Genomic DNA, 24,214 nt, shown 5'->3' with positions numbered 1-24,214 from the left:
TTTCTTCCTCTTCCCACTCCACCAGATGGCTGTTTGCTCAGTACTTTGAATGTCCTAAATCATTATTGGAGTACCTGGAGCCAATGGATTCTTTCAGCCAAACAGATTCCCTCTTTGTAAATTTTGGCCTTGCTAAGAAGAGATTATGGACCTCCACCAAAACCTTGAATCACTGGATGAAATCCTTCATTTTTGCTGCATATGCAGTTCAACAAGGTCTGGGTCATTTCACTCAGGGTTTGTCATCTTCCTTGCTGGAGATTGAGAGTCCTTGCGTGTTTGAAATTAGTGGGACTGCTACATAAGTGATTCTTACTATTATCTCCAGTGTAAGAGTTGAAAGCTGCGGATTGTGGTACTGGATTTCTCTCTGGTGTGCTGCAATCATACCGGAGGACTCTGCAAGACTGCACAGGAGTTGCATCATTCTGACATTTTTGTGATTCCTGATTGTGGTTTTCAAGACTCCCCTACTTGGCTTTTACTTTGGAAATCTACTCTCAATCGGACAATATTTCTGTAAACAATATTTAGGATACAATATTTCTGTATATGTAGTCGAGATACAGCCTACTATCTAATCTGATTACAGCAGAGTTTATGATTGAGCTTCCTTGCTACGTTTGTCAATAAATATTAAAACAATGTACTGTAGGACTTTGAATACTGAAGATATGTCAATTTTCAGTCTCAGAGCAGCCAAGTTACCGTTAGGCTAACCTTAAAGATCCTGAAGGGAGAAAGCTGCAGGAAAAATTAAGCACTGACACCAACAGTTCATGAAGTAAGCATAAGAACCAACATTTGTAAAAGAAACATACTATAGAGAAAGAAGTCTGAGCATTCTAGGGCATAGTTCAGAGGGAGTGAGATGATCGTTGAAAACTTCAGAGACACTGTTCCCTCCACACACTTTGTAGAGATAATTTACAGAGACATAATTTGCAAATGTGCACTTTGTCATAATATTATTTTAAAAGTAAATTTTAAATTCACAGTTTTAACAAATAATTTTTGCTATATATTTTACTTGCTGCAGGTTGACAGACTGGTTAGCGCTGGTGCAAATGTCTTAATGCCAATTACAATTGGTGACAGTCCAAAAGCAGTATTAGGAACAGCAACGGATTACGGGTACTACAAATTCTTTCAGGTAAGAGGTACACCCTTACACAAAATAGTACAACAGAACCAACCATTTTATTCCATATTTAAATAATGGAAATGTGTCCTGTAAGATACCACTTTCAATAAGAAAATCAGTGGCATGGTATTAAGTTGAATAAAACTGTAATCAGTTGTGCTCTTTTTTGTTATCTTAAGACAGATGGTTGAAGGTTTTCAATGTTTTTGTTATGTCTGTAGACCTCTCGCGCAAGCTTTTCACTTGCTGCTCTTTATTAATTATTAGTAAATAAGATCTACTTTATGTTGTTGCATTTACATTACACAAATGATTGCAAATTAGCAGAATATATGGGAGGAAAAAATAGTGAGAAACAAAAAAGAAAAGGATGAATTTGAGGAGTGCCTTTAGTGTTCTGAAAAAGCTTTTGATTAAGAGCAACAGCGACTGAAATCCTCTGCCCCTCTGCCAGCTTGTCATGTCAAGGGGTCAGTCTTCCCCTCTTTACAAACCAGAATGCAATGTAATGCAATGTTTCAATGGTTTGTGACTGCAATTGTGGTCGCAAATCATTGATGTTACTAACACCCAACAAAAGGCAGTAACTGATTTTCACAGTTGAATCTGTTCCTGTGGGCTGTTTCCACCTTGTGAATCCTGCTAGGGAGTGGCAGAAAGATCAGTCAGTGCTTCATAGTACCACTAAATGGTTTCCCAAAAGGCCATTCCCTAACTACCAAAATTTGATTTAGAAAGCAGTCCCAGTCTTTTTAAGTGACAAAAGCTCATTTTTAGGTTGAAGCATACCAGGCAGCTCAACTCTCTGGTTTGTATACGACTTCTTTTAGGCATTCTGAAAGCTTCCCAAAGAATGCATTCCGGCCATTGCTGATTATTGGCTTTGTGATTTGTAACTCACATTTTCTAGCTTTCTATTTGCAGGCTTTATTTGTTTTAGGCTGTCCAGCTTCAGTTTGTCCTTCACATGGTCAAAACCTTGTACACTGCATTCTACAACAAACTTGCTGTCTGTAAACAGGCCTTTGAATCTTGTTCTTGTCACATTTGCTGTGCATTTAAAGAAAGAGGTCAAATGTCAGCAGGATGGGTCTTTCAAGGGAGCTTGGTGTTTGCTTTTCCTTCTGACTTCAAATTGAGAGAATTTATGTGACAATCCTCCTGAGTACCCATGTGAGAGGAGAGGGTGTAGGATGTTTTTTTTCTAGCACACAACATAAAAATGAACTATACTGATGTTTCAGAACATATAGAATTAGTACAAATTAAGCACTTTTTTGTAATGCTAAAGTGTGGTAGAAACAAGTATTTGAATATGATAAAAAACACATCAATACACTAGATGATGACATTTGCACACTTGATAGTTTGTGCAGAGTAAAACCATATTTCCGTGCAAATATTATGGTCATTTTGATTGAAAATGTGTTGTCTCTAATGGCAGAGCGCTATCACACCATGCATGCTCCGCACTACGCCACTCCATGCCACTCCACTTCATTCTACGCCTCTCCACTCCAATCTATCCGACTCCACTAGAGTCTACCCCAATCAACCCCACTTCATTTTTTTTTACAATTTACTTCACTGCAGTCTACCCCACTCCACTCCAGTTTGTCCCACTCCACTCCCAACCTACCACACTTTACTCCACTCCCAATCTACCCCACTCCACTCTTCCGCAATCTCTCACACCACTCCAATCTCAACTCCACTACAATCAATCCAACTCTACTCCAGTCTTCTCCGCTCCAATCCACCCAGTCTGCCCCACACCACTCTACCTAATTTACTCGACTTCACTTCAAGCTAAAACACACTTCCCTCAAATCTACCCCACTCCAGTCCAATCTAACTCACTCCAGTTCACCCCATCCAATCCACCCCACTCCAATCTATCCCACTCCACTCTAGTCTACCCCACCCCACTCCACCACAAATCAGTCTACCCCACCACAATCAAATCTACCACACCCCAATCTACCCTACTTCAATCTACCCCACTCTACCCCAGTTCACCCCACTCCAGTCTTCCCAACACCACTAATTCTACCCCAGTCTACCCCACTCCACCCCATTCTACCCCACTCCAGTCTACGCCACTCAATGTAACCCAATCAACCCTACCCCACTCCAATGTACCCCATACCATCCCAGATTACCACCCTCCCTTCAAATCTAAACCACTCTGCTCCAATCTACTACAATCTACCCCACTACAATCTACTCCAGTCCAATTTACCCCATCCAACTCCACTTCGTGCTCCACTGCAGTCTACCCAACTCCTCCCTAATCTACCCCATTCCAAGCTCCCCAACTCCACTCCAAACTACCACAGTCTACACTATTCCACTCCAATCTACCACACTGCAATCCACCCACTCTATTCCATTCCATTCTAATCTACCCCATTCCAGGGCTCGAAAAATCCACTGACCACTCCCATTGGCAGTTTTATTTGATCAGGTCGAGCTATTTTTAATACTTACTCATCCCTTCTGGCCAGTTGCCACTGAACAGGTGTTCTGTTTAGTTGAAAAGTGGAGGGGCAATAAAATATGCATTAAATCTTGTTCTTATGTCACATTTGCTCTGTGTTCACAGACAGAGGTCAAAAGTCAGTTTTTCTTACAATTAATGTTCCTTCTGACTGCAGAGTTCCAGGACTTTGTTAGGCGAACTGTGTGACCTGCTGCTTAGAATGTAAAATAAAAGGATATAGGATGTCCGGTTTTTCCTAACACACAACATTTAAATTGCTAAGTCAACTTTGCAAACATTTCAAAATATATTTCAGTAGTTGTGAAAACCCTTTTTTACATTTCTGTGTGATGAAAAAATATTTTAATAGTATGAAAACAAATCAAAATACTTTACAAGTTGATGTGCAAAGGATATGTTTTCTGAAACCCAGTTTTCACAGATTGTTAATACACTATATAGTTTTATCAGTAAAGCTGTAAGTTAGTGGAGAGGTTTTTGGATATTTCTTGGAAAGTTACTGTGTGTAGATGACAATATGTTACCACATCATGGTTTAGTAATATATTTATTAAAATTGAGTGTTTAAAAAAAATGAGAAACACTCCTGCCCTGATGGCAGTGTTAGTAAATTAAAAGAAGTTCTAAGTTATGTGGGTTAGATTGTTGTGATGCATGCAGGAAACCTTAGTCCACTTGATCAAACAAGCGGTTTTAATGTACTGCAGAAATGCAGAGCTCACATATTTGAAGGTGCAATCATATGTGAGAATTAAGAAAAAGGTAACTCTGCAAACTATTTGCCTAGGATCACACAATTTGAGACCCGTTTAAGGGTCAAGTACATTACAGTTAGGTCGAGTAGATTATTTAAATTACTCGACCTGCAGGTCTAGTAAAATTTTTATGATTTTTCGAGTCCTGCACTCTACCATACTCCACCCCTCACAGATCTGTCCCACTACACTACATTCCAGTCTACTCCATTTCAATCTACCACACTCCACTCCAGTCTAACACACTCTTCTCAGATCTACCCTTCTCCACTTCATTGTAACGCACTCGTCTACCCCAATCAACCCTTCTCCAATTTACCTCACCCTAATTTACCCCACCCCAATCTACCTCACTCCATTCCACCCTATCTACTCCACTCCTGTCTGCCCCCACTTCAACCCACCCTATCCCACCCCATTCCAGTCTACCCTACCCCACTCCAATGGACCCCATTCCACTATAATCTACTGCATTCCACTCCAACCTACCCCACTCCAATCTATCCCACTCCATAGTACCCCACTCCAATCATCCCATTCTACCCCACTTCAATCCACCCTACCGTAATCCACCTTACCTATCCCGCTCCACTCTGATCTACCACACTTCACTCCACTCCCAAGCTACCCCATTCCATGTTCCCAAATCTCTCATTCCACTCCAATCTAAACTGCCCTCCAGTCTATCCACCTCCACTCCAATCTATCCCACCCCAATCCTCCCCACTCCAATCCACCAAGCCTGCCCAATCTACTCTACCACACTACATTCCTCCCTACCCAATCTACCTCACTCCACTTCATTGCAGACTACCACACATCACTCAAATCTAGCCCATACCAGTCCAGTTTAACCCACTGTACCCCAATCCACCCCACTCCAGTCTACCCCACCCACTCCAGACTACCCTTCCCAGACCACCCCTAACTACCCTAATCCAATCTACCCCACCCCAATCTGCCCTATTCCAATCTGCCCCAAACCCACTCCGTGCAACTCCACTCTAATCTACCCCAATTTATCCCACTCCAATTTACCCCCACTCCACTCCAGTCTACTCCTCCACTCCCTCACTCCACCCTTATCTACCTCACTCCACTCCAAAATACCCCACTCCAATTTACCCCACTCCAATATACCCCACTCCACTCTACCCTGATCTATCCCTCGCCAATTTACCCAACTCCAGTTTACCTCATCTCATGGCAGTCTACCCCACTCCACCCCAATCTAGACAATTCACTCTACCCCAGTCCCCCACTCCAATCTACACTTCACTGATCTACCCCAACCTTATCCACTCCAGTCTACTCTCCCCAATATACCCCACTCTATTCCAATTTGCCCCACTCCACCCCATTCTAATCTACTGTGCACCATCCCAATCTATCCCACACCACTCAAATTTACACCACTCCCCCAATCTACTCCACCTCTCTCCAATCTGTCACCTCCAAACTACCCCAATACACCCCACTTGTCTATTCCACTCAACTCCTGTTTATCCCATTGTACTCAAATCTATCCCACTCCACTCCAGTCTACCCCGAATCCACCTCACTCCACGTCACTTCAATCCATCACAATATATCCTACTCCACACAATTCCAGTCTACCCTGATCTACCCTTCTCCCACCTGTCCCACTCAAGTCTACCCAATCCACCCCAAATACTCCAATCCACTCCAATCTACCCTAGGTCAGTCTACCCCACTCAGGTCTGCTGCATCAATCCACCCAACTTCCCCACTCTAGTCTACTCCAGTCCACACCCACACCATTCTATCCCATTCTACCCCCACTCCATTCTACCCCAATCTACCCTACCCCACTCCACCACACCAACTTTTAGTCACACTGAACAGTAGGCACACTGGTGTACAACAGGGCTAAAACACATTGCTAAAGCCAAAAAATAGCTCATGTATAGGCGAGACTTGTTGGCTTTGACAATGCTTGTTAAAAAATTGTGAATCCCGAAGACTAAATTGCGTTCAGCCCCTTGAAAGAAATAGCTGCTCCCACACCTAGTTGAGTACTATTAAACATCCGTGTTCTATGTGCAGATAAGGTTCAAGCCCACCACAATGGCAACAGGAAGGGAGTTTGACTGAAGTAGCAAGTGGCTGAATAAATGAATAAAGTGAGAATTATAAAGTGCAAATGGTTATTGTGTATGTTATCCAGGTATAACATGCTAAATTGCTAACTCAAATTGTAAAGAAACAGAAGATGCGAAAAGCCAGGTCTTCAGCTGTTTTGGAATATTAGAAGATTAGGTGCCTTGAAAGTTGTGCTAAGAAAAAAAGAAGTATGTCATTTATGACAGGAAGACATATGGTGATGTGGGTAAGGGAAGACTTGAACCATCATCTAAAGTAAACCATCAAAAACATGAACAATCATCTTCTATAACACACAAAAGCATGACAGAATTATTATCCCAGTTATTCTTCATGGGGTTCACCTTTTGGAACTTTTTCCATAGGTGGTTTGCTTTGATGTTTTTCTGGGAAATCATTTTTGACGTAAGGTTGTCACATCTGCGGAGATGACACATCCATTCTCATCATTATTTTTGATAGATGGTGACAGCATTCTCCAGCAAGGAGATCACAGCATGAGTTGGCTTGCGTATAGTTTTACAGCCATTGCTTTCTGTCTGTTACGCCATCACAGTGTCTTTCATGCAAATGAAGGCTAACTTCTCTAAGGAATGTGTGATGAAGGAGAATAAAAGCAATGTCAAACATTGACCAATTCATACGATATATAATTCACTCAAGATCAAAAATTACAGCTCAAGACAAAATTTGCCCAGTATGAACGTTGCCTGTAAATCCAACATGGAGGATTTTTTTTATACTCGTTCTGTATAAAATTCAATTTGCTCTTGTGATTGACTTTATCAGGTGGATCCCCCAGGGTCAGCTGAGTACAGCATTAATCCAATTGAGGGTCCTCAATCAAACAGTGTCAGTTATCATGCTTGTAACTACTTATGATGCCGGTTGACCTGGTTATCAACCTGGATTTTGCCCCATTTTACTGTATGTGTGTTTATGAATATTAGTTGCATCCATTATTTCTCGCACTGATCTGTTTTGAGTGCTCTAAATCATCGTTTTATAAAACCCATATATAAATAAATAAACTGATAACCCCACAAAAGCTAAGAATTAGAAAAGATGCAACATCGCGAGAAGAAATTACATTTGAGTAGATTCAGAAAATATTTTTTCAATTAAACCTAGGAATAAATTGAAGTATACTCATTTTGGCAATTCTGGAAAGCTTTAACAAGGTTCTAAGTTTCTTTCCGAGCAAGGTATTGTCACATCCATGCATCATATAGACAAATAGTATTGTGCTTCTTGTACCTGTAATTGGCCTTTTGAAGGGTAATGGTACTTGTCATAAACTCGTTTAGAGCATTACCAAATGGTAAAAAGGTGTGATATTCAAAATACCTCATAACTCTTACCTTTCTAGCTGATTTTGAATAAGGTTGTAATATCCAGTGACTTCACATAAATTAATACCGCACACAGACTGATTGTAACTGAGTGTGAAACTGTCTGTAAACCAAGCACTTTCGTTGGTGCCTCAATAGCACCAGCTGTTCAGCTGGTGTGTGATTAGCACCAACGTTTCTACATGTTATCACATCCCTGTGCAGTTTGAATCTAAACCTTAACCCCTTCGCTGCAAGGCCTTTTCCCCCTCAGGTGCCAAGCCTTTTTTTGGCTATTTGGGGCAGTTCGCGCTTAGGCCCTCATAACTTTTTGTTCACAAAAGCTACCCACACCAAATTTGCGTCCTTTTTTTCCAACATCCTAGGGATTCTAGAGGTACCCAGACTTTGTGGGTTCCCCAGAAGGAGGCCAAGAAATTAGCCAAAATACAGTGAAAATTTCGTTTTCTTAAAAATAAAAATGGGAAAAAGGGGCTGCAGAAGAAGGCTTATGGTTTTTTCCCTGAACATGGCATCAACAAAGGGTTTGCGGTGCTAAAATCACCAGCTTCCCAGCTTTCGGGAACAGGCAGACTTGAATCAGAAAACCCAATTGGTCAACACAATTTTGGCATTTTACTGGGACATACCCAATTTTTACGATGTTTTGTGCTTTCAGCCTCCTTCCAGTCAGTGACAGAAATGGGCATGAAACCAATGCTGGATCCCGGAAACCACAACATTTCTGAAAAGTAGACAAAATGCTGAATTCAGCAAGGGTAATTTGTGTAGATCCTACAAGGGTTTCCTACAGAAAATAACAACTGAAAAAACAAAATATTGAAATTGAGGTGAAAAAATCTGCACTTTTTCTCTACGTTTTACTCTGTAACTTTTTCCTGCAATGTCAGATTTTTGAAAGCAATATACCGTTACGTCTGCTGGACTGTTCTGGTTGCGGGGATATATAGGGCTTGTAGGTTCATCAAGAACTCTAGGTACCCAGAGACCATAAATGACCTGCACCCTGCGGTGGGTTTTCATTCTATACCTGGTATACAGCAATTAATTTGCTGACATATAAAGAGTACAAAATAGCTATCAAGAAAACCTTTGTATTTCCAAAATGGGCACAAGATAAGGTGTTGAGGAGCAGTGGTTATTTGCACATCTCTGAATTCCGGGGTGCCCATACTAGCATGTGAATTACAGGGCATTTCTCAAATAGACGTCTTTTTTACACACTCTCTTATATTGGGAAGGAAAAAATGTAGAGAAAGACAAAGGGCAATAACACTTGTTTTACTATTCTATGTTCCCCTAAGTCTCCCGATAAAAATGATACCTCACTTGTGTGGGTAGGCCTAGCACCCGCGACAGGAAATGCCCCAAAACACAACGTGGACACATCCCATTTTTTGACAGAAAACAGAGGTGTTTTTTGCCAAGTGCCTACCTGTAGATTTTGGCCCCTAGCTCAGCCGGCACCTAGGGAAACCTACCAAACCTGTGCATTTTTGAAAACTAGAGACCTAGGGGAATCCAAGATGGGGTGACCTGTGGGGCTCTGACCAGGTTCTGTTACCCAGAATCCTTTGCAAAACTCAAACTTTGGCTAAAAAAACACATTTTCCTCACATTCCGGTGACAGAAAGTTCTGGAATCTGAGAGGAGCCACAAATTTCCTTCCACCCAGCGTTCCCCCAAATCTCCCGATAAAAATGATACCTCACTTGTGTGGGTAGGCCAAGCACCCGCGACAGGAAATGCCCCAAAACGCAACGTGGACACATCACATTTTTTTAAAGAAAACAGAGATGTTTTTTGCAAAGTGCCTACCTGTAGATTTTGGCCTCTAGCTCAGCCGGCACCTAGGGAAACCTACCAAACCTGTGCATTTTTTAAAACTAGAGGCCTAGGGGAATCAAAGATGGGGTGACTTGTGGGGCTCTGACCAGGTTCTGTTACCCAGAATCCTTTGCAAACCTCAAAATTTGGCTAAAAAAACACATTTTCCTCACATTTCAGTGACAGAAAGTTCTGGAATCTGAGAGGAGCCACAAATTTCCTTCCACCCAGCGTTCCCCCAAGTCTCCCGATAAAAATGGTACCTCACTTGTGTGGGCGGGCCTAGCGCCCACGAAAGGAAAGGGCCCAAAACACAAAGTGGACACATCACACTTTTTCACAGAAAACAGAGGTGTTTTTTTCAAAGTGCCTACCTGTGGATTTTGCCTCTAGCTCAGCCGGCCCCAGGGGGGGCAGAAATGGCCTAAAATAAATTTGCCCCCCACCACCCCCCGGAGAGCGACCCTTGCCTACGGGGTCGCTCCCCTTGCGTGACGGCGCAAAAAAAAAGATCCCTGGTGCCTAGTGGTTTCTGCCCCCCTTGGGGCAGATTTACCTAAAATCTGCCAATCTGCCCCCAAAGCGGGCAGAAATGGCTTAAATACAATTTGCCCCTCCAGGGGAGCGACCCTTGCCTAAGGAGTCGCTCCCCATCTCTAAAAAAACAAAAAAAACAATAAAATAATAATAATTTGCCCTGGCACCTAGAGGTTTCTGCCCCCCCTGGGGGCAGATCGGCCTAATAACAATAGGCCGATCTGCCCCCGGGGGGCAGAAATGGCCTAAAATAAATTTGCCCCCCCACCCCCCCGGGGAGGGACCCTTGCCTATAAGGTAGCTCCCCTTGCATGACGGCGCAAAAAACCAATACCTGGTGCCTAGTGGTTTCTGCCGCCCTTGGGGGCAGATTGACCTAAAATCTGCCAATCTGGCCCCAAAGCGGGCAGAAATGGCCTAAATACAATTTGCCCCTCCAGGGGAGCGACCCTTGCCTAAGGGGTCGCTCCCCATCTCTAAAAAAAAAAAAAAAAAAAAAAAAAAAAATTCCCTGGCGCCTAGAGGTTTCTGCCCCCCCCTGGGGGCAGATCGGCCTAATAACAATAGGACAGAACAGAAATGGCCTAAAATAAATTTGCCCCCTAATCCCCCCCACCCCAGGGAGCGACCCTTGTCTACAAGGTCGCGCCTCTTGCGTGACAGTGCAAAAAAAAGATCCTTGGTGCCTAGTGGTTTCTGGACCACCCAGGGGGGGCAGGAAAGGCCTTAAAAAAAATGCCCCCCCTGGGAGCGACCCTTGCCCAAGGGGTCGCTCCCTTATGCCACTTACAACAACAAAAAATCCCTGGTGTCTAGTGGGCGTTTCAAAAGCCGGATTGCAAGCAATCCGGCTTTTGAAACGCTTGGAGAGACTTCAAAGGGAAGGAAATACATTTCCTTCCCTTTGAAGCCTCTCTGGGCCTCCCCCACGTGATCGAAAGAGAAATGCAAAGCATTTCTCTTTCGATCGCGGGAGGCTTCTCTGATTGTCAGAGCGCGCTCGCGCGCAGACGTCACAGGGGGTTGGGGAGGGTCGGGGTGGAAGTGGAAGGGATTCCCCTTTCAGCCCTGGCCTGGGGGGGTTGGGGGGGCGGCCCTCGGGGTGAGCGCTAGCGCTTACCCGAGGGCCGGTGGCAGGACGTAATGGTTACCTCCATGGCGCCACACGGGCGCTGCCATGGACGTAACCATTACGTCCATGGCGGGGAAGGGGTTAAAGTGATCAAAATTGAGGTATTTCCTCAGTATGTAACGGCCGTTCTCAATGAACGCTCCACACTCTATAGTGGAGATCACTTGGCAGAATAAAAACTAGGCGCTAGGGTGATGCATTTAGCGGAATCAGATAGGAGTTTTGTACCTTGCTGCACCTCAAACGGATATCACTTTGACAAACGTTGCAGCTTTCACAGCCAAGGAAAGTATTTGTGCAAGTATTATAGGTTGTGTGTACAGTGCAGTGTAAAATTTGTTTATGTATCTCAGTCTCCCAACATTGACCTAAGCTTTTAAAATTAAAAACTATTGAGATTTTGTCAAGGCAACATTGCATGTATTTTTTAATCATAGCAGTTGCCTTGGCTACCTAAATATTTTCTTTCACTGAAGATGAAACCGTTTTCCTCGTCTGTTTTTTGTTTTGAAATAGTAAGTGAAACTGAAGATTTATTGAATGGTGAAGTTTCAAGGGCCAGTTCACAAAGGTTCTCAGAAATACCCTAAAATTATATGAAGTGCACATTATACCAATGCAAAAGTTACTTAAATGTGTATCATTCATAGAAACAAACTCATATTTTTCATTGAACATCAAAGGGTGCATTTTTTAAGCGAGCAAAATAATAATCAGTTAGGGAAAAATCAATGGAAAAATGTTAGGTTTGTTGCCATTGTCCACAGATAGATTTAGGCATTAAGATGAAATGGCCCAGTGCAAGCGGCCCGTACATGACCAGTTACACAATCTGGCCTACAATTTCAAAGTACAAAATAATGTCTGTCGAGCACTAGATAACATATGTCAATAATAGTAAATTTGTGTAGTAAAAAGTCCTTTTTTATTTTCAAACTTCATACGTTTATACGTTTTACAAATGTGAACACACAAATATCTAAATGATCAATTCAGACACAATAATTCCATACAGTACATGCTTACAACCTTCATCCATAGCAAATTTCAGACAAAAACGTGTTTCGCAGGAGAATTAGCTGCCACTTATGGGCTTTTAATTTTAATTCTCTCTTCCCACACTACTGCAAAAACAGAATACTTTTTGTGCTTTCGTTTTGGGGAGCATTAAAAATGGTTCGTTATGAGTATATTTCCTACTTTTCTTTACCTGCCACTGCCCACTTCATTGAAATTCCCCATATTTGCCCATTTTTTCATACCCATTCGTAAATTTTCTTGAGGACGAATGCAGCACCAACATAGGGACTTCTGTTTTCTCGTATGAATCATACATAATTTACACAAGTTGTCATCTTACCTTTTTTTGCCATATAATCTTTACCAAATAAAAAGCTTTGTGAATTAACCCAGATAGGGGAGACAGTTTTGAAAATGTAAACTTTATTTAGTTACATTTTTTCTGAACGCTCTTTTGCCATATACTGAATTATATGGTAATGTAGGTTCTCTAATGAGGTATATTAAGTGAGTGTATGGAGAGGTTTTACGATTTAGTACAGCTATAGCATTGAGTAGAGAATGTGTTCATAACACGGGAGATGGCATAGCCATTTTCACTTTTAGTTGATCAATACCTCACTGAACTGTGAGTTCCTTTCCAAACTAGGCAAAGCTAGCATCGAAGGATAAGAACGCAGAATGCGGTATAGAATCAACTGCTGAAACTGAAAAATCAACAGCTGAAACTGATAAAAGTCCAACAGGGAGTGAAAAGGTAACCAGTTTTGATTGTTCTTATTTTACGTAGAGCACTAAGATATAGATATTTTGTTGTAGAATATAGTCTACATCTTAAGCATGGATATATATATATATATTTTCCTACCTTACCAACCAAAACTGAAAATAAATGAAGAAAATAAACTTTTTCTTAAATTAACTGCTTCCCTGGTGCCTCACCAAATAAAACATTTGTAGCAATACACGTAGTTAAAAAAAAGTACTGTTGCCCCAGTAGTCGGTCACTGGTTCATCATGAAGATCTGTTGGGATGTCTCACTGTACCAGACTTGTAGAAGAACGCATGGTGCCTGAGTTACAAAGTAAAACACACCTAGAACCTCCATACCAGTTCTGAATTGGGCCTTTGTTTTCCATTGCAGCACCTCCTCCTCCACCAAAACTAATTAGTACCGACTACATTACCCCTTCACCTTCTCTAATGTAGCCCATATTTCATGCTTCCTAGTTTTATATCCTGATATGGAGCAAGAAAAACATATTGTATGCTAATATTATTGTGCACTTCACTGGTAAAGCAGGGCTCACTGGAGCATCGCTAACCCCAATTTATAATCCTTACTTATCCTCCAGAGAATCTAATATGTCCCATGCAATGTAATTTATAACTGTTAGAGCCAGGGGAAGCAGAGCTTAATGTCAGGACTGGTCATCAGGTAACAAAAGATATTATTTCCCTATCTCGCTAGCATTGGGATACATGAAACGGACCTTTCGCTCTCAATAACCACTTTATAATTATTTATTTAATCTAATCGTACATCAGACAGTGCCCAGTTCCACAGACATTATTACACCAATATCATAGGGATAGAGCAAGGGATATCAAATACCTTTCACTCCATGACATCACTGCAAGTGACACCATAGTATCTTTATCCCAATGACATTACAATAATTGACATACAGTTGACTCTGAAAAAATCCCTCAAAGCAGACACAGCATTTCACAATAAATGTAAAACTAATGAAGAGCTTCAAAATAAGTTGATGAGGGATTTATCCAAGCCATATTTTTAGGAAAGCCACACAACATACATTTACATACAATGAACCTAAACTGAATTTACTTCACGTAGGCAGTGTTAATCTTGAAAGCATGGATTTGGCCCACTTGGATATAGGTTGGGCACGCTTCCTCTCAAGAATGGGTGTTCTGTCTACATCTAAGGGGGGTGGATCCATTCTAGATTTTCTGTATATCCATAAAGGCTGTAAATTTAAATATAACTAACTTACATAGCAATAATCCTGAAAACCGAACAGACATATGGTTCTTCTTGACCTACATATGCCACTTCTACTCTAAATTACAGATGTGTACGAGTCTAATGAACTTGCTTTAGATGCCCCAAGTTGTTTGACAGATCATCTGTAGTGGACACATATGGAGAGTGGGCTGGTTTAAAAAATTCTATATTTCTAATAAATGTGCAATTCAAAGAAGCCCAGTGAATGTATGGACATTTGAGTCCTGATAAGATTACTGGTTTCACATGACTTAGTGTACAGGTTTCAAACTATTGATGTTGAGACATTGCTTGTTCATTATATTTATTCAATTTTGGGATACGTTTGCAAAAAAACACCTAATGCATGTGTTTGATATTTTTCTTTCATTGTTACAATATTTTTCAGATTTTGCATTTTAATCGATGAGAGCACTATGTGGGTACCCTGCTGTAAACATTGATAATATTATTTCTTGTTCCCCCTAAAATCGAGTCAAAGGCAGCAAAAGTTAATTGGTTTATGTTAGATCTTTGGGGGTTACTCCTCTTAAAGAGTAAATATTATTTCCCAGATATCTTTCCTTTATAACTAAGATAGAAAAGGTATAATATGTGCACACTGCAGGTGCACACTCTCTCTCGCGCTTTCACTCCTACACTGCCTCACTCTGAGTCCAATTCACAAGGGTTAGGTTGGTACAACTATTGAGCAATTTGCTGCCATTCGGTTACCCCTACAATCAGAGAACATCTTCAGAAGATCCCTAGAGCACGTCTGGAAACATATGACAGTCATAAATTTGTAAAGGTACTCGTGTTTGTCGAATGGATGCAGATTTTTAAACTGGTGGAAATTTTGCATGGATACATTTGACACAGGAGTTTGTGGATGTCCGCCCACATTTGCAGGTAGGTCCACGCAGGAATTCTTGCATACCTACAACAGCTAATACATTTGTGAATACAGAAATTCCAATTTCCATATTAGCAAATTCAGTTAACACACCTGCAATTATGCCACTTTTGCCTCGGTGAGCCAGAATTTGGTGATTTCCATGCACAAAGTGAACATTCTGCGTGGCTAAGATTTTAAAAAATTGCTTTCGGAATCAGGCTGTATCTCACCAGCTCTCACTTTGTCAGGCTTCCAAATAAATGTAATTTCCATTTACTCAGAATATGTAAAAAAAAAAAAAAAAAACAATCTACCATTTAATTTCTTGTGCAGGATAAAAAGCTAGCACACACCCCGTACCATGCTCTGTCACACGTGGAGCGCAACACCATAAATGCACGGAAGCAGCTACTTGAGCACATGGGTGACCTTGTTCGTGAAGCGGTGACCAGTAAAGAAAAAGAGTGGGTCAGTCAAGGACTTCATAGAGACATTAATGGTGAGTAAAGCTCAATTGCCCTGTATTTATAAGTATTTTGCTATATTTCACTACTGACGTTATTTGCAATATTTACATTTAAGCTTTATGTGTTAAAGTTTGCTAAATGGAAGCTTCTCAATAAATAGAAATAAAACAAGATTTTATAATTTTTGAGAGAAGCCACCTCATGCTCTTTGCAGTGCCATGCGTGTCGACTTGTTTTTTCTTTGAGGAAATGTGAGGAAATGCCATTTTAAAAGAAACTCAGTCTAAGAGGGTAATTTAGAGTCTGGCAGATAGAGGACACCTGCTAAAAAACAGTGGATGTCCTGTCTGCAAAACATGCAATTTCCACCCTTTAACAGGTGGCCACATTTCCAGGTTCTGCCAGCGGAGCCTCGTCTTTGACCTACAGCCAGTACACCACAAGGCCATCAGCCAGAGGGTCTGCCTGCTTCCAATGTACATTCTTCCTCTTTGGGACCACCATGGAAAGTATGGTGATCTTGAAGAAGAAACAACAGAAGTGACCCCCAAGCTCTGTGAGAAAATTCCCAGTACACCAGCTATTGTTTTCCTGTTTTTCATTTACGCTTTAGGAGTTTATTATTGGAAAGCAAAAGAATTTGTCTATCAGGCACATCAAACATTTTGCCTGCTTGGCAGAGGACTAGAGATATAAATGGCGATCTGTAGCGGTGGCTGCACTAAAGGCATAGATATAGCTGTCAGGCAGACAAGAATCTCTAAATCCAGGAGGTTATTCTCTGCTATGGGAGCATAGACCTTAGCCTTTACTGACCTGGTAAGCTGTCTGCAGACTCCAAGGATCCTGTAAATGTTAAGCCTGTTCATAACTTGAGCATCTGTCTCATATAGTCCTAAATAATCAACTGCAGGCATATTTTGAAAAAATCAAACATTGAGCCTCACAAAGTCATAGAATCCATGCTGAAGGAAATCAGTGAGCTACTGTTAGATTCTGATCAGAATTGCCCATCTCACCTATTTTGACCGGGCTACATTTTCTGTGGTAGAGCATATTGTTTTGGTGAATTAGAACAACTGAATCTTCCAGCGTAGCTTTAGATATGGGCAGCTTCAAGCTAACAAACCACAACACTGTGACCTCCTAATAGATGCTATATTCACCCCAAGCCTATGATTAAGAGATTCATGGTATACTAAGGGGTTAAAACTTTGCACCTGAAACCCCAGTGCTCTGCTAGTCCATGTTATATGCTCCCTCCATTACTTGCCTGAAAGTGCACAGGGAGCGGGTCCAGGCTGTAATTCAGCCCTTTCCCAAAGCAATTGTACTAGCCAGAGTTTCCAGCTGGTGAAATCTGATCTGGTATTCCCACACCAGGAAAATCCTGAAGAGTGGAAATCAACACAGGAATTCCGCTCCACTTCACCTGTAATCAGGCCCTAAGCGGTCAAAACCTTTTCTTAAATATTGTATTATTGACAGTAATTATGCTAAAGTGCAGGCAATGTTCTTTGCGTTGCACTGGTGCTTACCGGGCTCATCCAATTTCATTCTTTGATTCATTGTTTCAGTCTATAACTGTGGTGCACCATGATTTTCCTATTGCTGTCTGGCGCTTGAAGTCTAGATGGCCCAAGTCTGAGCCATGGTGGCAACACCATCATCATCAAACAGACTTTATTCGACTTTCAACAAGCCATAAAAGTATCAAATAATAGCACATTTAGTAATAAATATGTATAAGAAAAATTATAGATAAATAGGGAAGGTAATAAAACACATCCTTAATTCATTCAAGGACAGGTATATAAAACTTGGTAAATTTACATCAGTGCAAAATCGAGTTCCATTACAGTATTTTCTAGAGAGTGAGGAGTTTACCGGAGATTCCAGATATTCAAGTAAAATTAGTTCAGTACACCCATAGACTTCCTTACAGAGAGTACTGTACATAAAAAGTTTGCTAAAATTCCACACATTTCAATAGAGGATAAAATCTGTAAGCTGAAATACGCGTCGCGGCACTGACGCAAATTAGTCGATCTTAAAAAAGCCAATAAGAAACGTTTTCTTGGTATATCATAAAATTTACAAAAGAGGACCACATGCATTGTAGATTGGGGAGCTTTCGCATCACATGGACATGCTCTTAAAACTGTACTCCAGTCACTCATAATCGGAAAGGTTACTAGCCGATGGAAGATATTTAAGCGGAATCTTGTAAGAACAAATCGATGTCGGGGATTTACCACGCTTACTAGGTAAGGCTGGACTGCATCCGTCAACAGAATTAGTTGGTTAGACATTACTGTAGATTTTTTTGATTCCACTTCCCATCTCTGTTCATCCAAGTGCTTCAATGTCAGAGCCCTCAATTCTCTCCTGGTTATTTTTTCCAGTGATTGTGGGTTTTGGTAATAGGCTTCGCAGCCCATATTTTTAAAAAAGGTCATAATATATCTCAGCCAGGGAACTCTAAACGAGTGTGTTAGGTTCATGCAGTCGGATAGTATGGCCTTGTTTAATCCGGTATGCTCAGAGGTCCACACTTTATGCCATAATAATATAGGCTGTATCTTAATTAAATCAATTACAAAGTGGACCCCTAGTTCCGAATGGCTAATATATGATGACGTGCTATTTGGTGCCATTAGCAGGTATCTAAGGAAGTAATTTTCCACCAACTGAATCGCATAGCAGTTGGTATACCCCCAGATACATGCTCCATAAGTGGTCGCCGGGATACATTTGGCTTTGTAGATTTTTACCATGTTTGACGGGGAGATCCCCCCTAGTTTTTTGGAAAAGATCTTCAAGGCCGCCGTTGTTTTAATGATCTGATCTCACGCAGTGTGCCCAAGTGGCCTGTTTATCGAACATTATGCCCAAGTATGAGAAGGTGGGAGCTATCTTCACCTTGTCCTCGTGAATAGTGATTTTATAGGACTTGCTCAGTTTCCTGCCACAGTTCATTATGAACTTTTTCGAGCGGTTGACTGTGAGGCCCTGGACTGTCATGTAATTTATACAAGTGGTTAGGAGTTTCTGGAGGGCTAGCGGTGTCCTGGCCATGAGTACTGCATTGTCTGCGTAAAGGAGTGCAGGAACGAGGCGATTGCCTATTTGTGGAAGGTCTTTACATTTGCTTATCAATTTACTTTCTAGGTTGTTTATGTATAATGAAAATAGAAGTGGTGCGAAAACGCAGCCTTGACGCACCCCTCTGTATATGCCAAAAGACTTAGTGCATTCCCCTCTCATCCCGTACCTTACTCTTGCTCTGCACCCAGTATACAAATCCCTTATAAAATGGACTATTGTTGGTTCGACCCCATACTTATTAGAATATCCCATAACTTTTCATGCAAAACACAGTCAAATGCTGAGGATAAATCTATAAAGGCCAGGTGCAAATTACCCTCTCTGGTCTTCGTATACTTCCCCACTAGGATAGTTAAATTCAGAGCCTGTTCCACTGTACCTAGTCCTGTGCGGAAGCCATACTGCACTGGGGATAGGATGTTATTTTCTTCCGCCCATGTTTGGAGTATATTTAGAATTATTCTCCCTGCTAATTTGGTTGATGTATCGAGGAGAGAAATTGGCCTATAACAGGCTGGGTTAAGGCGATCCCCCTTTTTGTATATGGGTATAATGATAGAATGACGCCATGTTGATGGTGGGCCTTGTGTGCAAATGGCCCTCAGTACCTGCGTCAATAAAGGGCCCCATAAGTCGGTGTTAGCTTTATATAGGTCGATTGGAACACCATCGGCCCTGGCGCTTTCCCAGCTTTGCTTGTGTTTATAGCTTCTACTCCCTCCTCTAAGGTAAACTGAGGTGATACTGCTAGGTGTCGATCTTCCTCAAGGTCTGGGACTTTTAAAAGGTCCAGAGGAACTCTGTCATTAGGTTGACAGTATATCTTAGAAAAGTACATGATCCAGTCCTCTTCCGAAATTGCAATTTCCATTCTAGGGGTTTTATTGTCACCTAGAACGGGAGTATTTATTATTTTCCAGAAGAGGGCAGTGTCTTTCATCAGACTAGCTCTGTGTAAGCTGTCCCATGACTTCCCTCTCAAAGCGAGTTTCCTCTTTTTTATGGCTGTCTTGTATGCCAGTCTACAGATACGTATTTCAGTCTGACATCTTATGGGGGCACTTAGGGCTTTTTTTTAATCTTGTGTGCGCTTTCGTACAATCGTGGTCAAACCAGCCGGTTTCCATTTCTGTCCTAGTCGTGAGGGCTTCTTTTACGGCATAGGTTATCTGTTGGAAAGCACTTAAACATTCTCCTGGGGCCGTATCATCACTAAGGCAATCAAGGAACACTTGGGTATGTTCACGTAATATATCTTTTAATAATACCTGTGGGTCGGTCTGAGTCCATCTCAGTATATAACCATTACCCGGGGCTAGTACAATATCGTTTGCCATCATTACCTCTCCGGCTTTAGCCTGTGTGGCAGGAGTTAGTGAAAGTTCCAGGCTTTGAGGGAAATGGTCGCTTATTGCGATGTCGTGGATTATGTAATTAGTAAAATAGTGTACAAAATGTGTTGACATTAAAATATAATCGATAACTGTATTTGCACCCCTTCCATTAAACGTTGGTTTAAACTGTAGTTCTTTGGAAAATAATTCATTTACAAGAGACAGATTATGTTTTTGGGCCACTGAACTCATTGCCTCTCCTTGAATGGTATGTGAAAAGTGCGGTCCTATGCCGATGTCTTCGGTATCCCAACCACACACCTTTCCTGTGGGTTCCTTGCAAAGATGTACATTAAAGTCGCCCCCCCATATAATAAAAGTCTCACGTCTATTGCTCGCACATATTTCCTCTAGGTCCTCACCCATCTCTGTTAAAATTTTGGGGACTTCTCTATGCGTTGCATTATTATAGAAGTTGATGAGTACTAGGTGCGTGTTCTGATCCAAATTGCACTCAATCATTTGATAATAGGTTTTTGTGATTTGCATTTTTGGGTTGTGTAGCCATGCCTTGTTTGAGATATATGTGCATAGGCCTCCCTTTGGCCTGCCGTGATTAGCCTGTACAGCTGGTGTATGAAATGTCTTGTACCCATTTATATGGACTGGATTTAATGTCCAAGTCTCCTGAAGACAGATACAAGGAAAATCCCCAATGAAATTCACCCAAAGCTTGTTATTGATCTTATTAGTTAGGCCTGCCACATTCCAGTAAAGTATGGTTGTTTCCATATATTGATAGGGTTGGGGGTGCGCCTCCTCTATAGATGGTAAGGGTGGTACATCATCTTGAGTATAAATTATTGGAGGGGGTTGGTTTCCCTGATTCAAATGGATGTCTATGATGTTCCTATCAGGTACCATCTCGCGGAATACATCTCCCCTGTTCTCGGTAGGCCTTTCTTTATTTACATCCAGGGCAAATTCATATGGAAAATCTATCTTGTTCCTGGTTAGTCAATCCAAATCTTCTAGCGTTGTAAGAGGTTGAAATCTATTACTAAGAGGATTGGAGTCCGGGGTATTTAGTACTTGTTCATTTACGGATTGTAGATTCCTAACGTTACGCCCCGAAGATCTTGGATAAAAGAAACCCAAGGGTAGCAGTGAAATTCCTTGGCAAGTGGCTTGTCTAGCACCTAATTTGTGGATGATACTATGCACCAAATCTGGGGTGGCAACACACAAATTGCGCTTTCTTTTTTGCTTCTTGTCCAAATTGAATGATAATATATTACTTACTTACTTACATTATGATAAGAATAGTAATTAAGGAATCAAGACGTGCAGCCTCTGGATGTGAAGTTATAAGAGATTTTAGTGAGGTGTATCTCTATAATTCCTTACCACCTTGTGAAAGGATGGAACTCAATTTTGGCTTTGCCTCACAAAACGTGCTACTACCATCTAATCCACGAAAACACAGACGTTTTTGTCACATATTTTGTTGAACCACTTGGAACCAAAGCGACCATTCATGCTTGATTCTGTTCATTACCTAGGAGAGGAACCAGAGCCGTAACATCTATCATCATAGCAAGCATAAACAATGATAGCAATGGGTGGGAATGACCATATCATACATTAAAAATATTGAAAACCTGTACTTATACCTTGCGTAGTAAAGTCAACATTTAGGGTGGGATAATCCTCACCTCCGTGTCCTTAATAGAATTAAAAATTCTTATTGCGTCAGCTAGAAATCTTTTTATTCTATGTCAGGACCGGCTGCTCCGATTATGCTTGTTCAAAGCTGTGCCACCACCTCCGAAGCTACATCCACAATCGGTTTGTAATAGAATGATTTGAAAGTGGATTCCGGGGACCAATCCGCTGCTTTCATGATATCTTCTAGACGAGAACGCAACGCAAAAGATTTTGACGCCATAGCGCCCCTAGCGGAATGAGCCCCAAAAACTGAGATGTCGATGCTTCCGAAAGCAACCATCTCATCCATCTAACCAGAGTGGCCGACGAAACCGGTCCAAAAGGTTTCCTGAGAGCGATGAGCATTTGTCCCTCAGGTTGTACCCTCAATTCACTGGTAGCTGCCTCATAGGCTTTGACACATTCGACCACACAAAGCTTATTGTCCAAAGGAAAAGCTGGATAAGAAACTGACCTAATGTTAGTCTTTGTTCTGCAGGATATAGAAAAATTTATCCCATCCGGAGAGAATTTTTTGCCTCCGATGTCTAATGCTTGGACATCCAAACAGCTGTTTCCGCGATAGGTACTTATTATCAGACCAGGAAACCAGGAACTGAAGCACTATGTTAACATCCCAGAGGGACAAATATCTGGCCTGGGGAGGTTTACAAAACCAAATACCTCTCATCAACTTGCACACTTCCTCACCAACAGGTTTGCCATTAACTTGTATATGGCCTGCAGAGATAGCTGACCTGTAGTTGTTTACCGACCTGTAAGCCAAACCAGAATTTGCCAATGAGGCTAGAAAATTGATTATGAGACAGACATCCGCTCTAGAGGGATCTGCATTCCTTTTGTTACACCAAGACACCCATCTCTGCTAAGCGGATGCATATCGTTTGTGGGTACTAAGAGCCCAGGTGTGGTCGATATAGGCTGAAGCCTGTGTTGAAATGCCTGGCAATTTCCATCTTTTCCGGAAACCCTCCAAGCTACTAACCGTAACTGGTCTGACGAGATCACAGGATGTGAAAGGTTCGCTGGGTCTAAAAGAAGTTTCTGCCTCGACAGGATTAGGAGAGTGACATCTCAAGTCATGTCCAGCGCCATGGGAAACCAAGGCTGAGCACTCCATAACGGCATAACCAGAATCAATTCTGCTTTCCTTGTGGCCACTTCCTGCTCCAGTCAGGAAAGCGGGCCCAAATGGGCCTTCCCAACATTTAGGAAGGCCTCATTTGAAAGGGGAGATTCTCTCCTTTCAAACAAGGCCTTCCTGAACGGGTCTCCTGGCCCGAGGGACAGAAAACCCCCACTAGACACCAGGGAATTCACTTGGGGGGGTTGGCCCCCTCAGAAAACGGGCCCCACCACCCCTTACCTCTGATGCTGGGATCCTAGAGCAAAAAAAGCATTTTTTTCAAACAATTTTCAGCAGGAGCCACGGCTGATCAGCCGGGCTTCCGTGCTTGTTTTAAATGCAGCCTCTGGGTGGGCCAAGGCCCGGGTGAGTTGCCATTTTCAATGCGGGTTGGCCGCATTAAATGTAATTTATATAACATAGGGGGTCCGTTTTGGCCTATGACCCTTAGGACCACCACCTCTCCTGGGGCAATGATAGTTGGATGGGAGCCACGTGGCCCCCCTTGAGAAGCCAGTAATAGCCCTGGAGACTGCCAGGGCCTGCTCTTTCTATGTTCCGGGGTGCCCATCCCTGGTACACAGCTGTTTGCCGCAGAGATGCAGGCAGGAAAACAGCAGAAACATTGCTCTCACAGAGAAGGAGCTGCTTTAGCAGTGCTGACTCCCACAGGAGGTGGGGAGCCAGCTGGGACCGTGGGACCTTCAGGCTTCCCCGCTGTCCCCATCATTGTGACGGTGGGCCCCAATGTCTTATGGCCGGGTCCTGGCTGATGGGTTCCCTGGGGCCTGAGATTGGCATTGAGAAGGGAACCACGCAGCCCTTCTTCCCAAAACAAGATTAAATATTTAGGCTGAGCCTCAGGAAATGGGGTCTCCAGAGATGAGATCGGCCTGGGGACGGGGCCCAAACGGACCTGCCATCAACTACCACTGCGCACTCTCAAAGTCTGTGCACTGGGCTGGGTTGGGTAGTTACAGGGGTTGGGTCATTATAGGGGTTGTCTGCAGGCCTTGTGGCCAACTGCCATCACACATGGCCAAAGGCCGTGCGCAGTGGTGGTTGAATTACCTTATAGTAATGCACTGCTATTTATCCCACAAATTACAGAACTCATGACATCTTTGATAACATCATTGATAATGTC

General features: G+C 42.2%; 1 protein-coding gene across 2 annotated transcripts in view; it reads left to right on the top strand.

Moving 5' to 3' along the window:
- Positions 1–24,214, top strand: part of ANKMY1 (ankyrin repeat and MYND domain containing 1) — a 384,121-nt gene that overhangs the window by 224,282 nt on the left and 135,625 nt on the right. For both annotated transcript variants that reach the window (XM_069213891.1, XM_069213893.1), the window contains 2 exons: positions 1,040–1,153; positions 15,638–15,803. In XM_069213891.1, the coding sequence (XP_069069992.1) occupies positions 1,040–1,153; positions 15,638–15,803 (280 nt within the window). The remainder of the gene's footprint in view (positions 1–1,039; positions 1,154–15,637; positions 15,804–24,214) is intronic.

The sequence above is a fragment of the Pleurodeles waltl genome, chromosome 11 (assembly GCF_031143425.1).
Source record: "Pleurodeles waltl isolate 20211129_DDA chromosome 11, aPleWal1.hap1.20221129, whole genome shotgun sequence".
NCBI classification, from domain to species: domain Eukaryota; kingdom Metazoa; phylum Chordata; class Amphibia; order Caudata; family Salamandridae; genus Pleurodeles; species Pleurodeles waltl.
The sequence above is the reverse complement of the archived record's forward strand: the minus strand, read 5'-3'. Positions and strand labels throughout refer to the sequence as shown.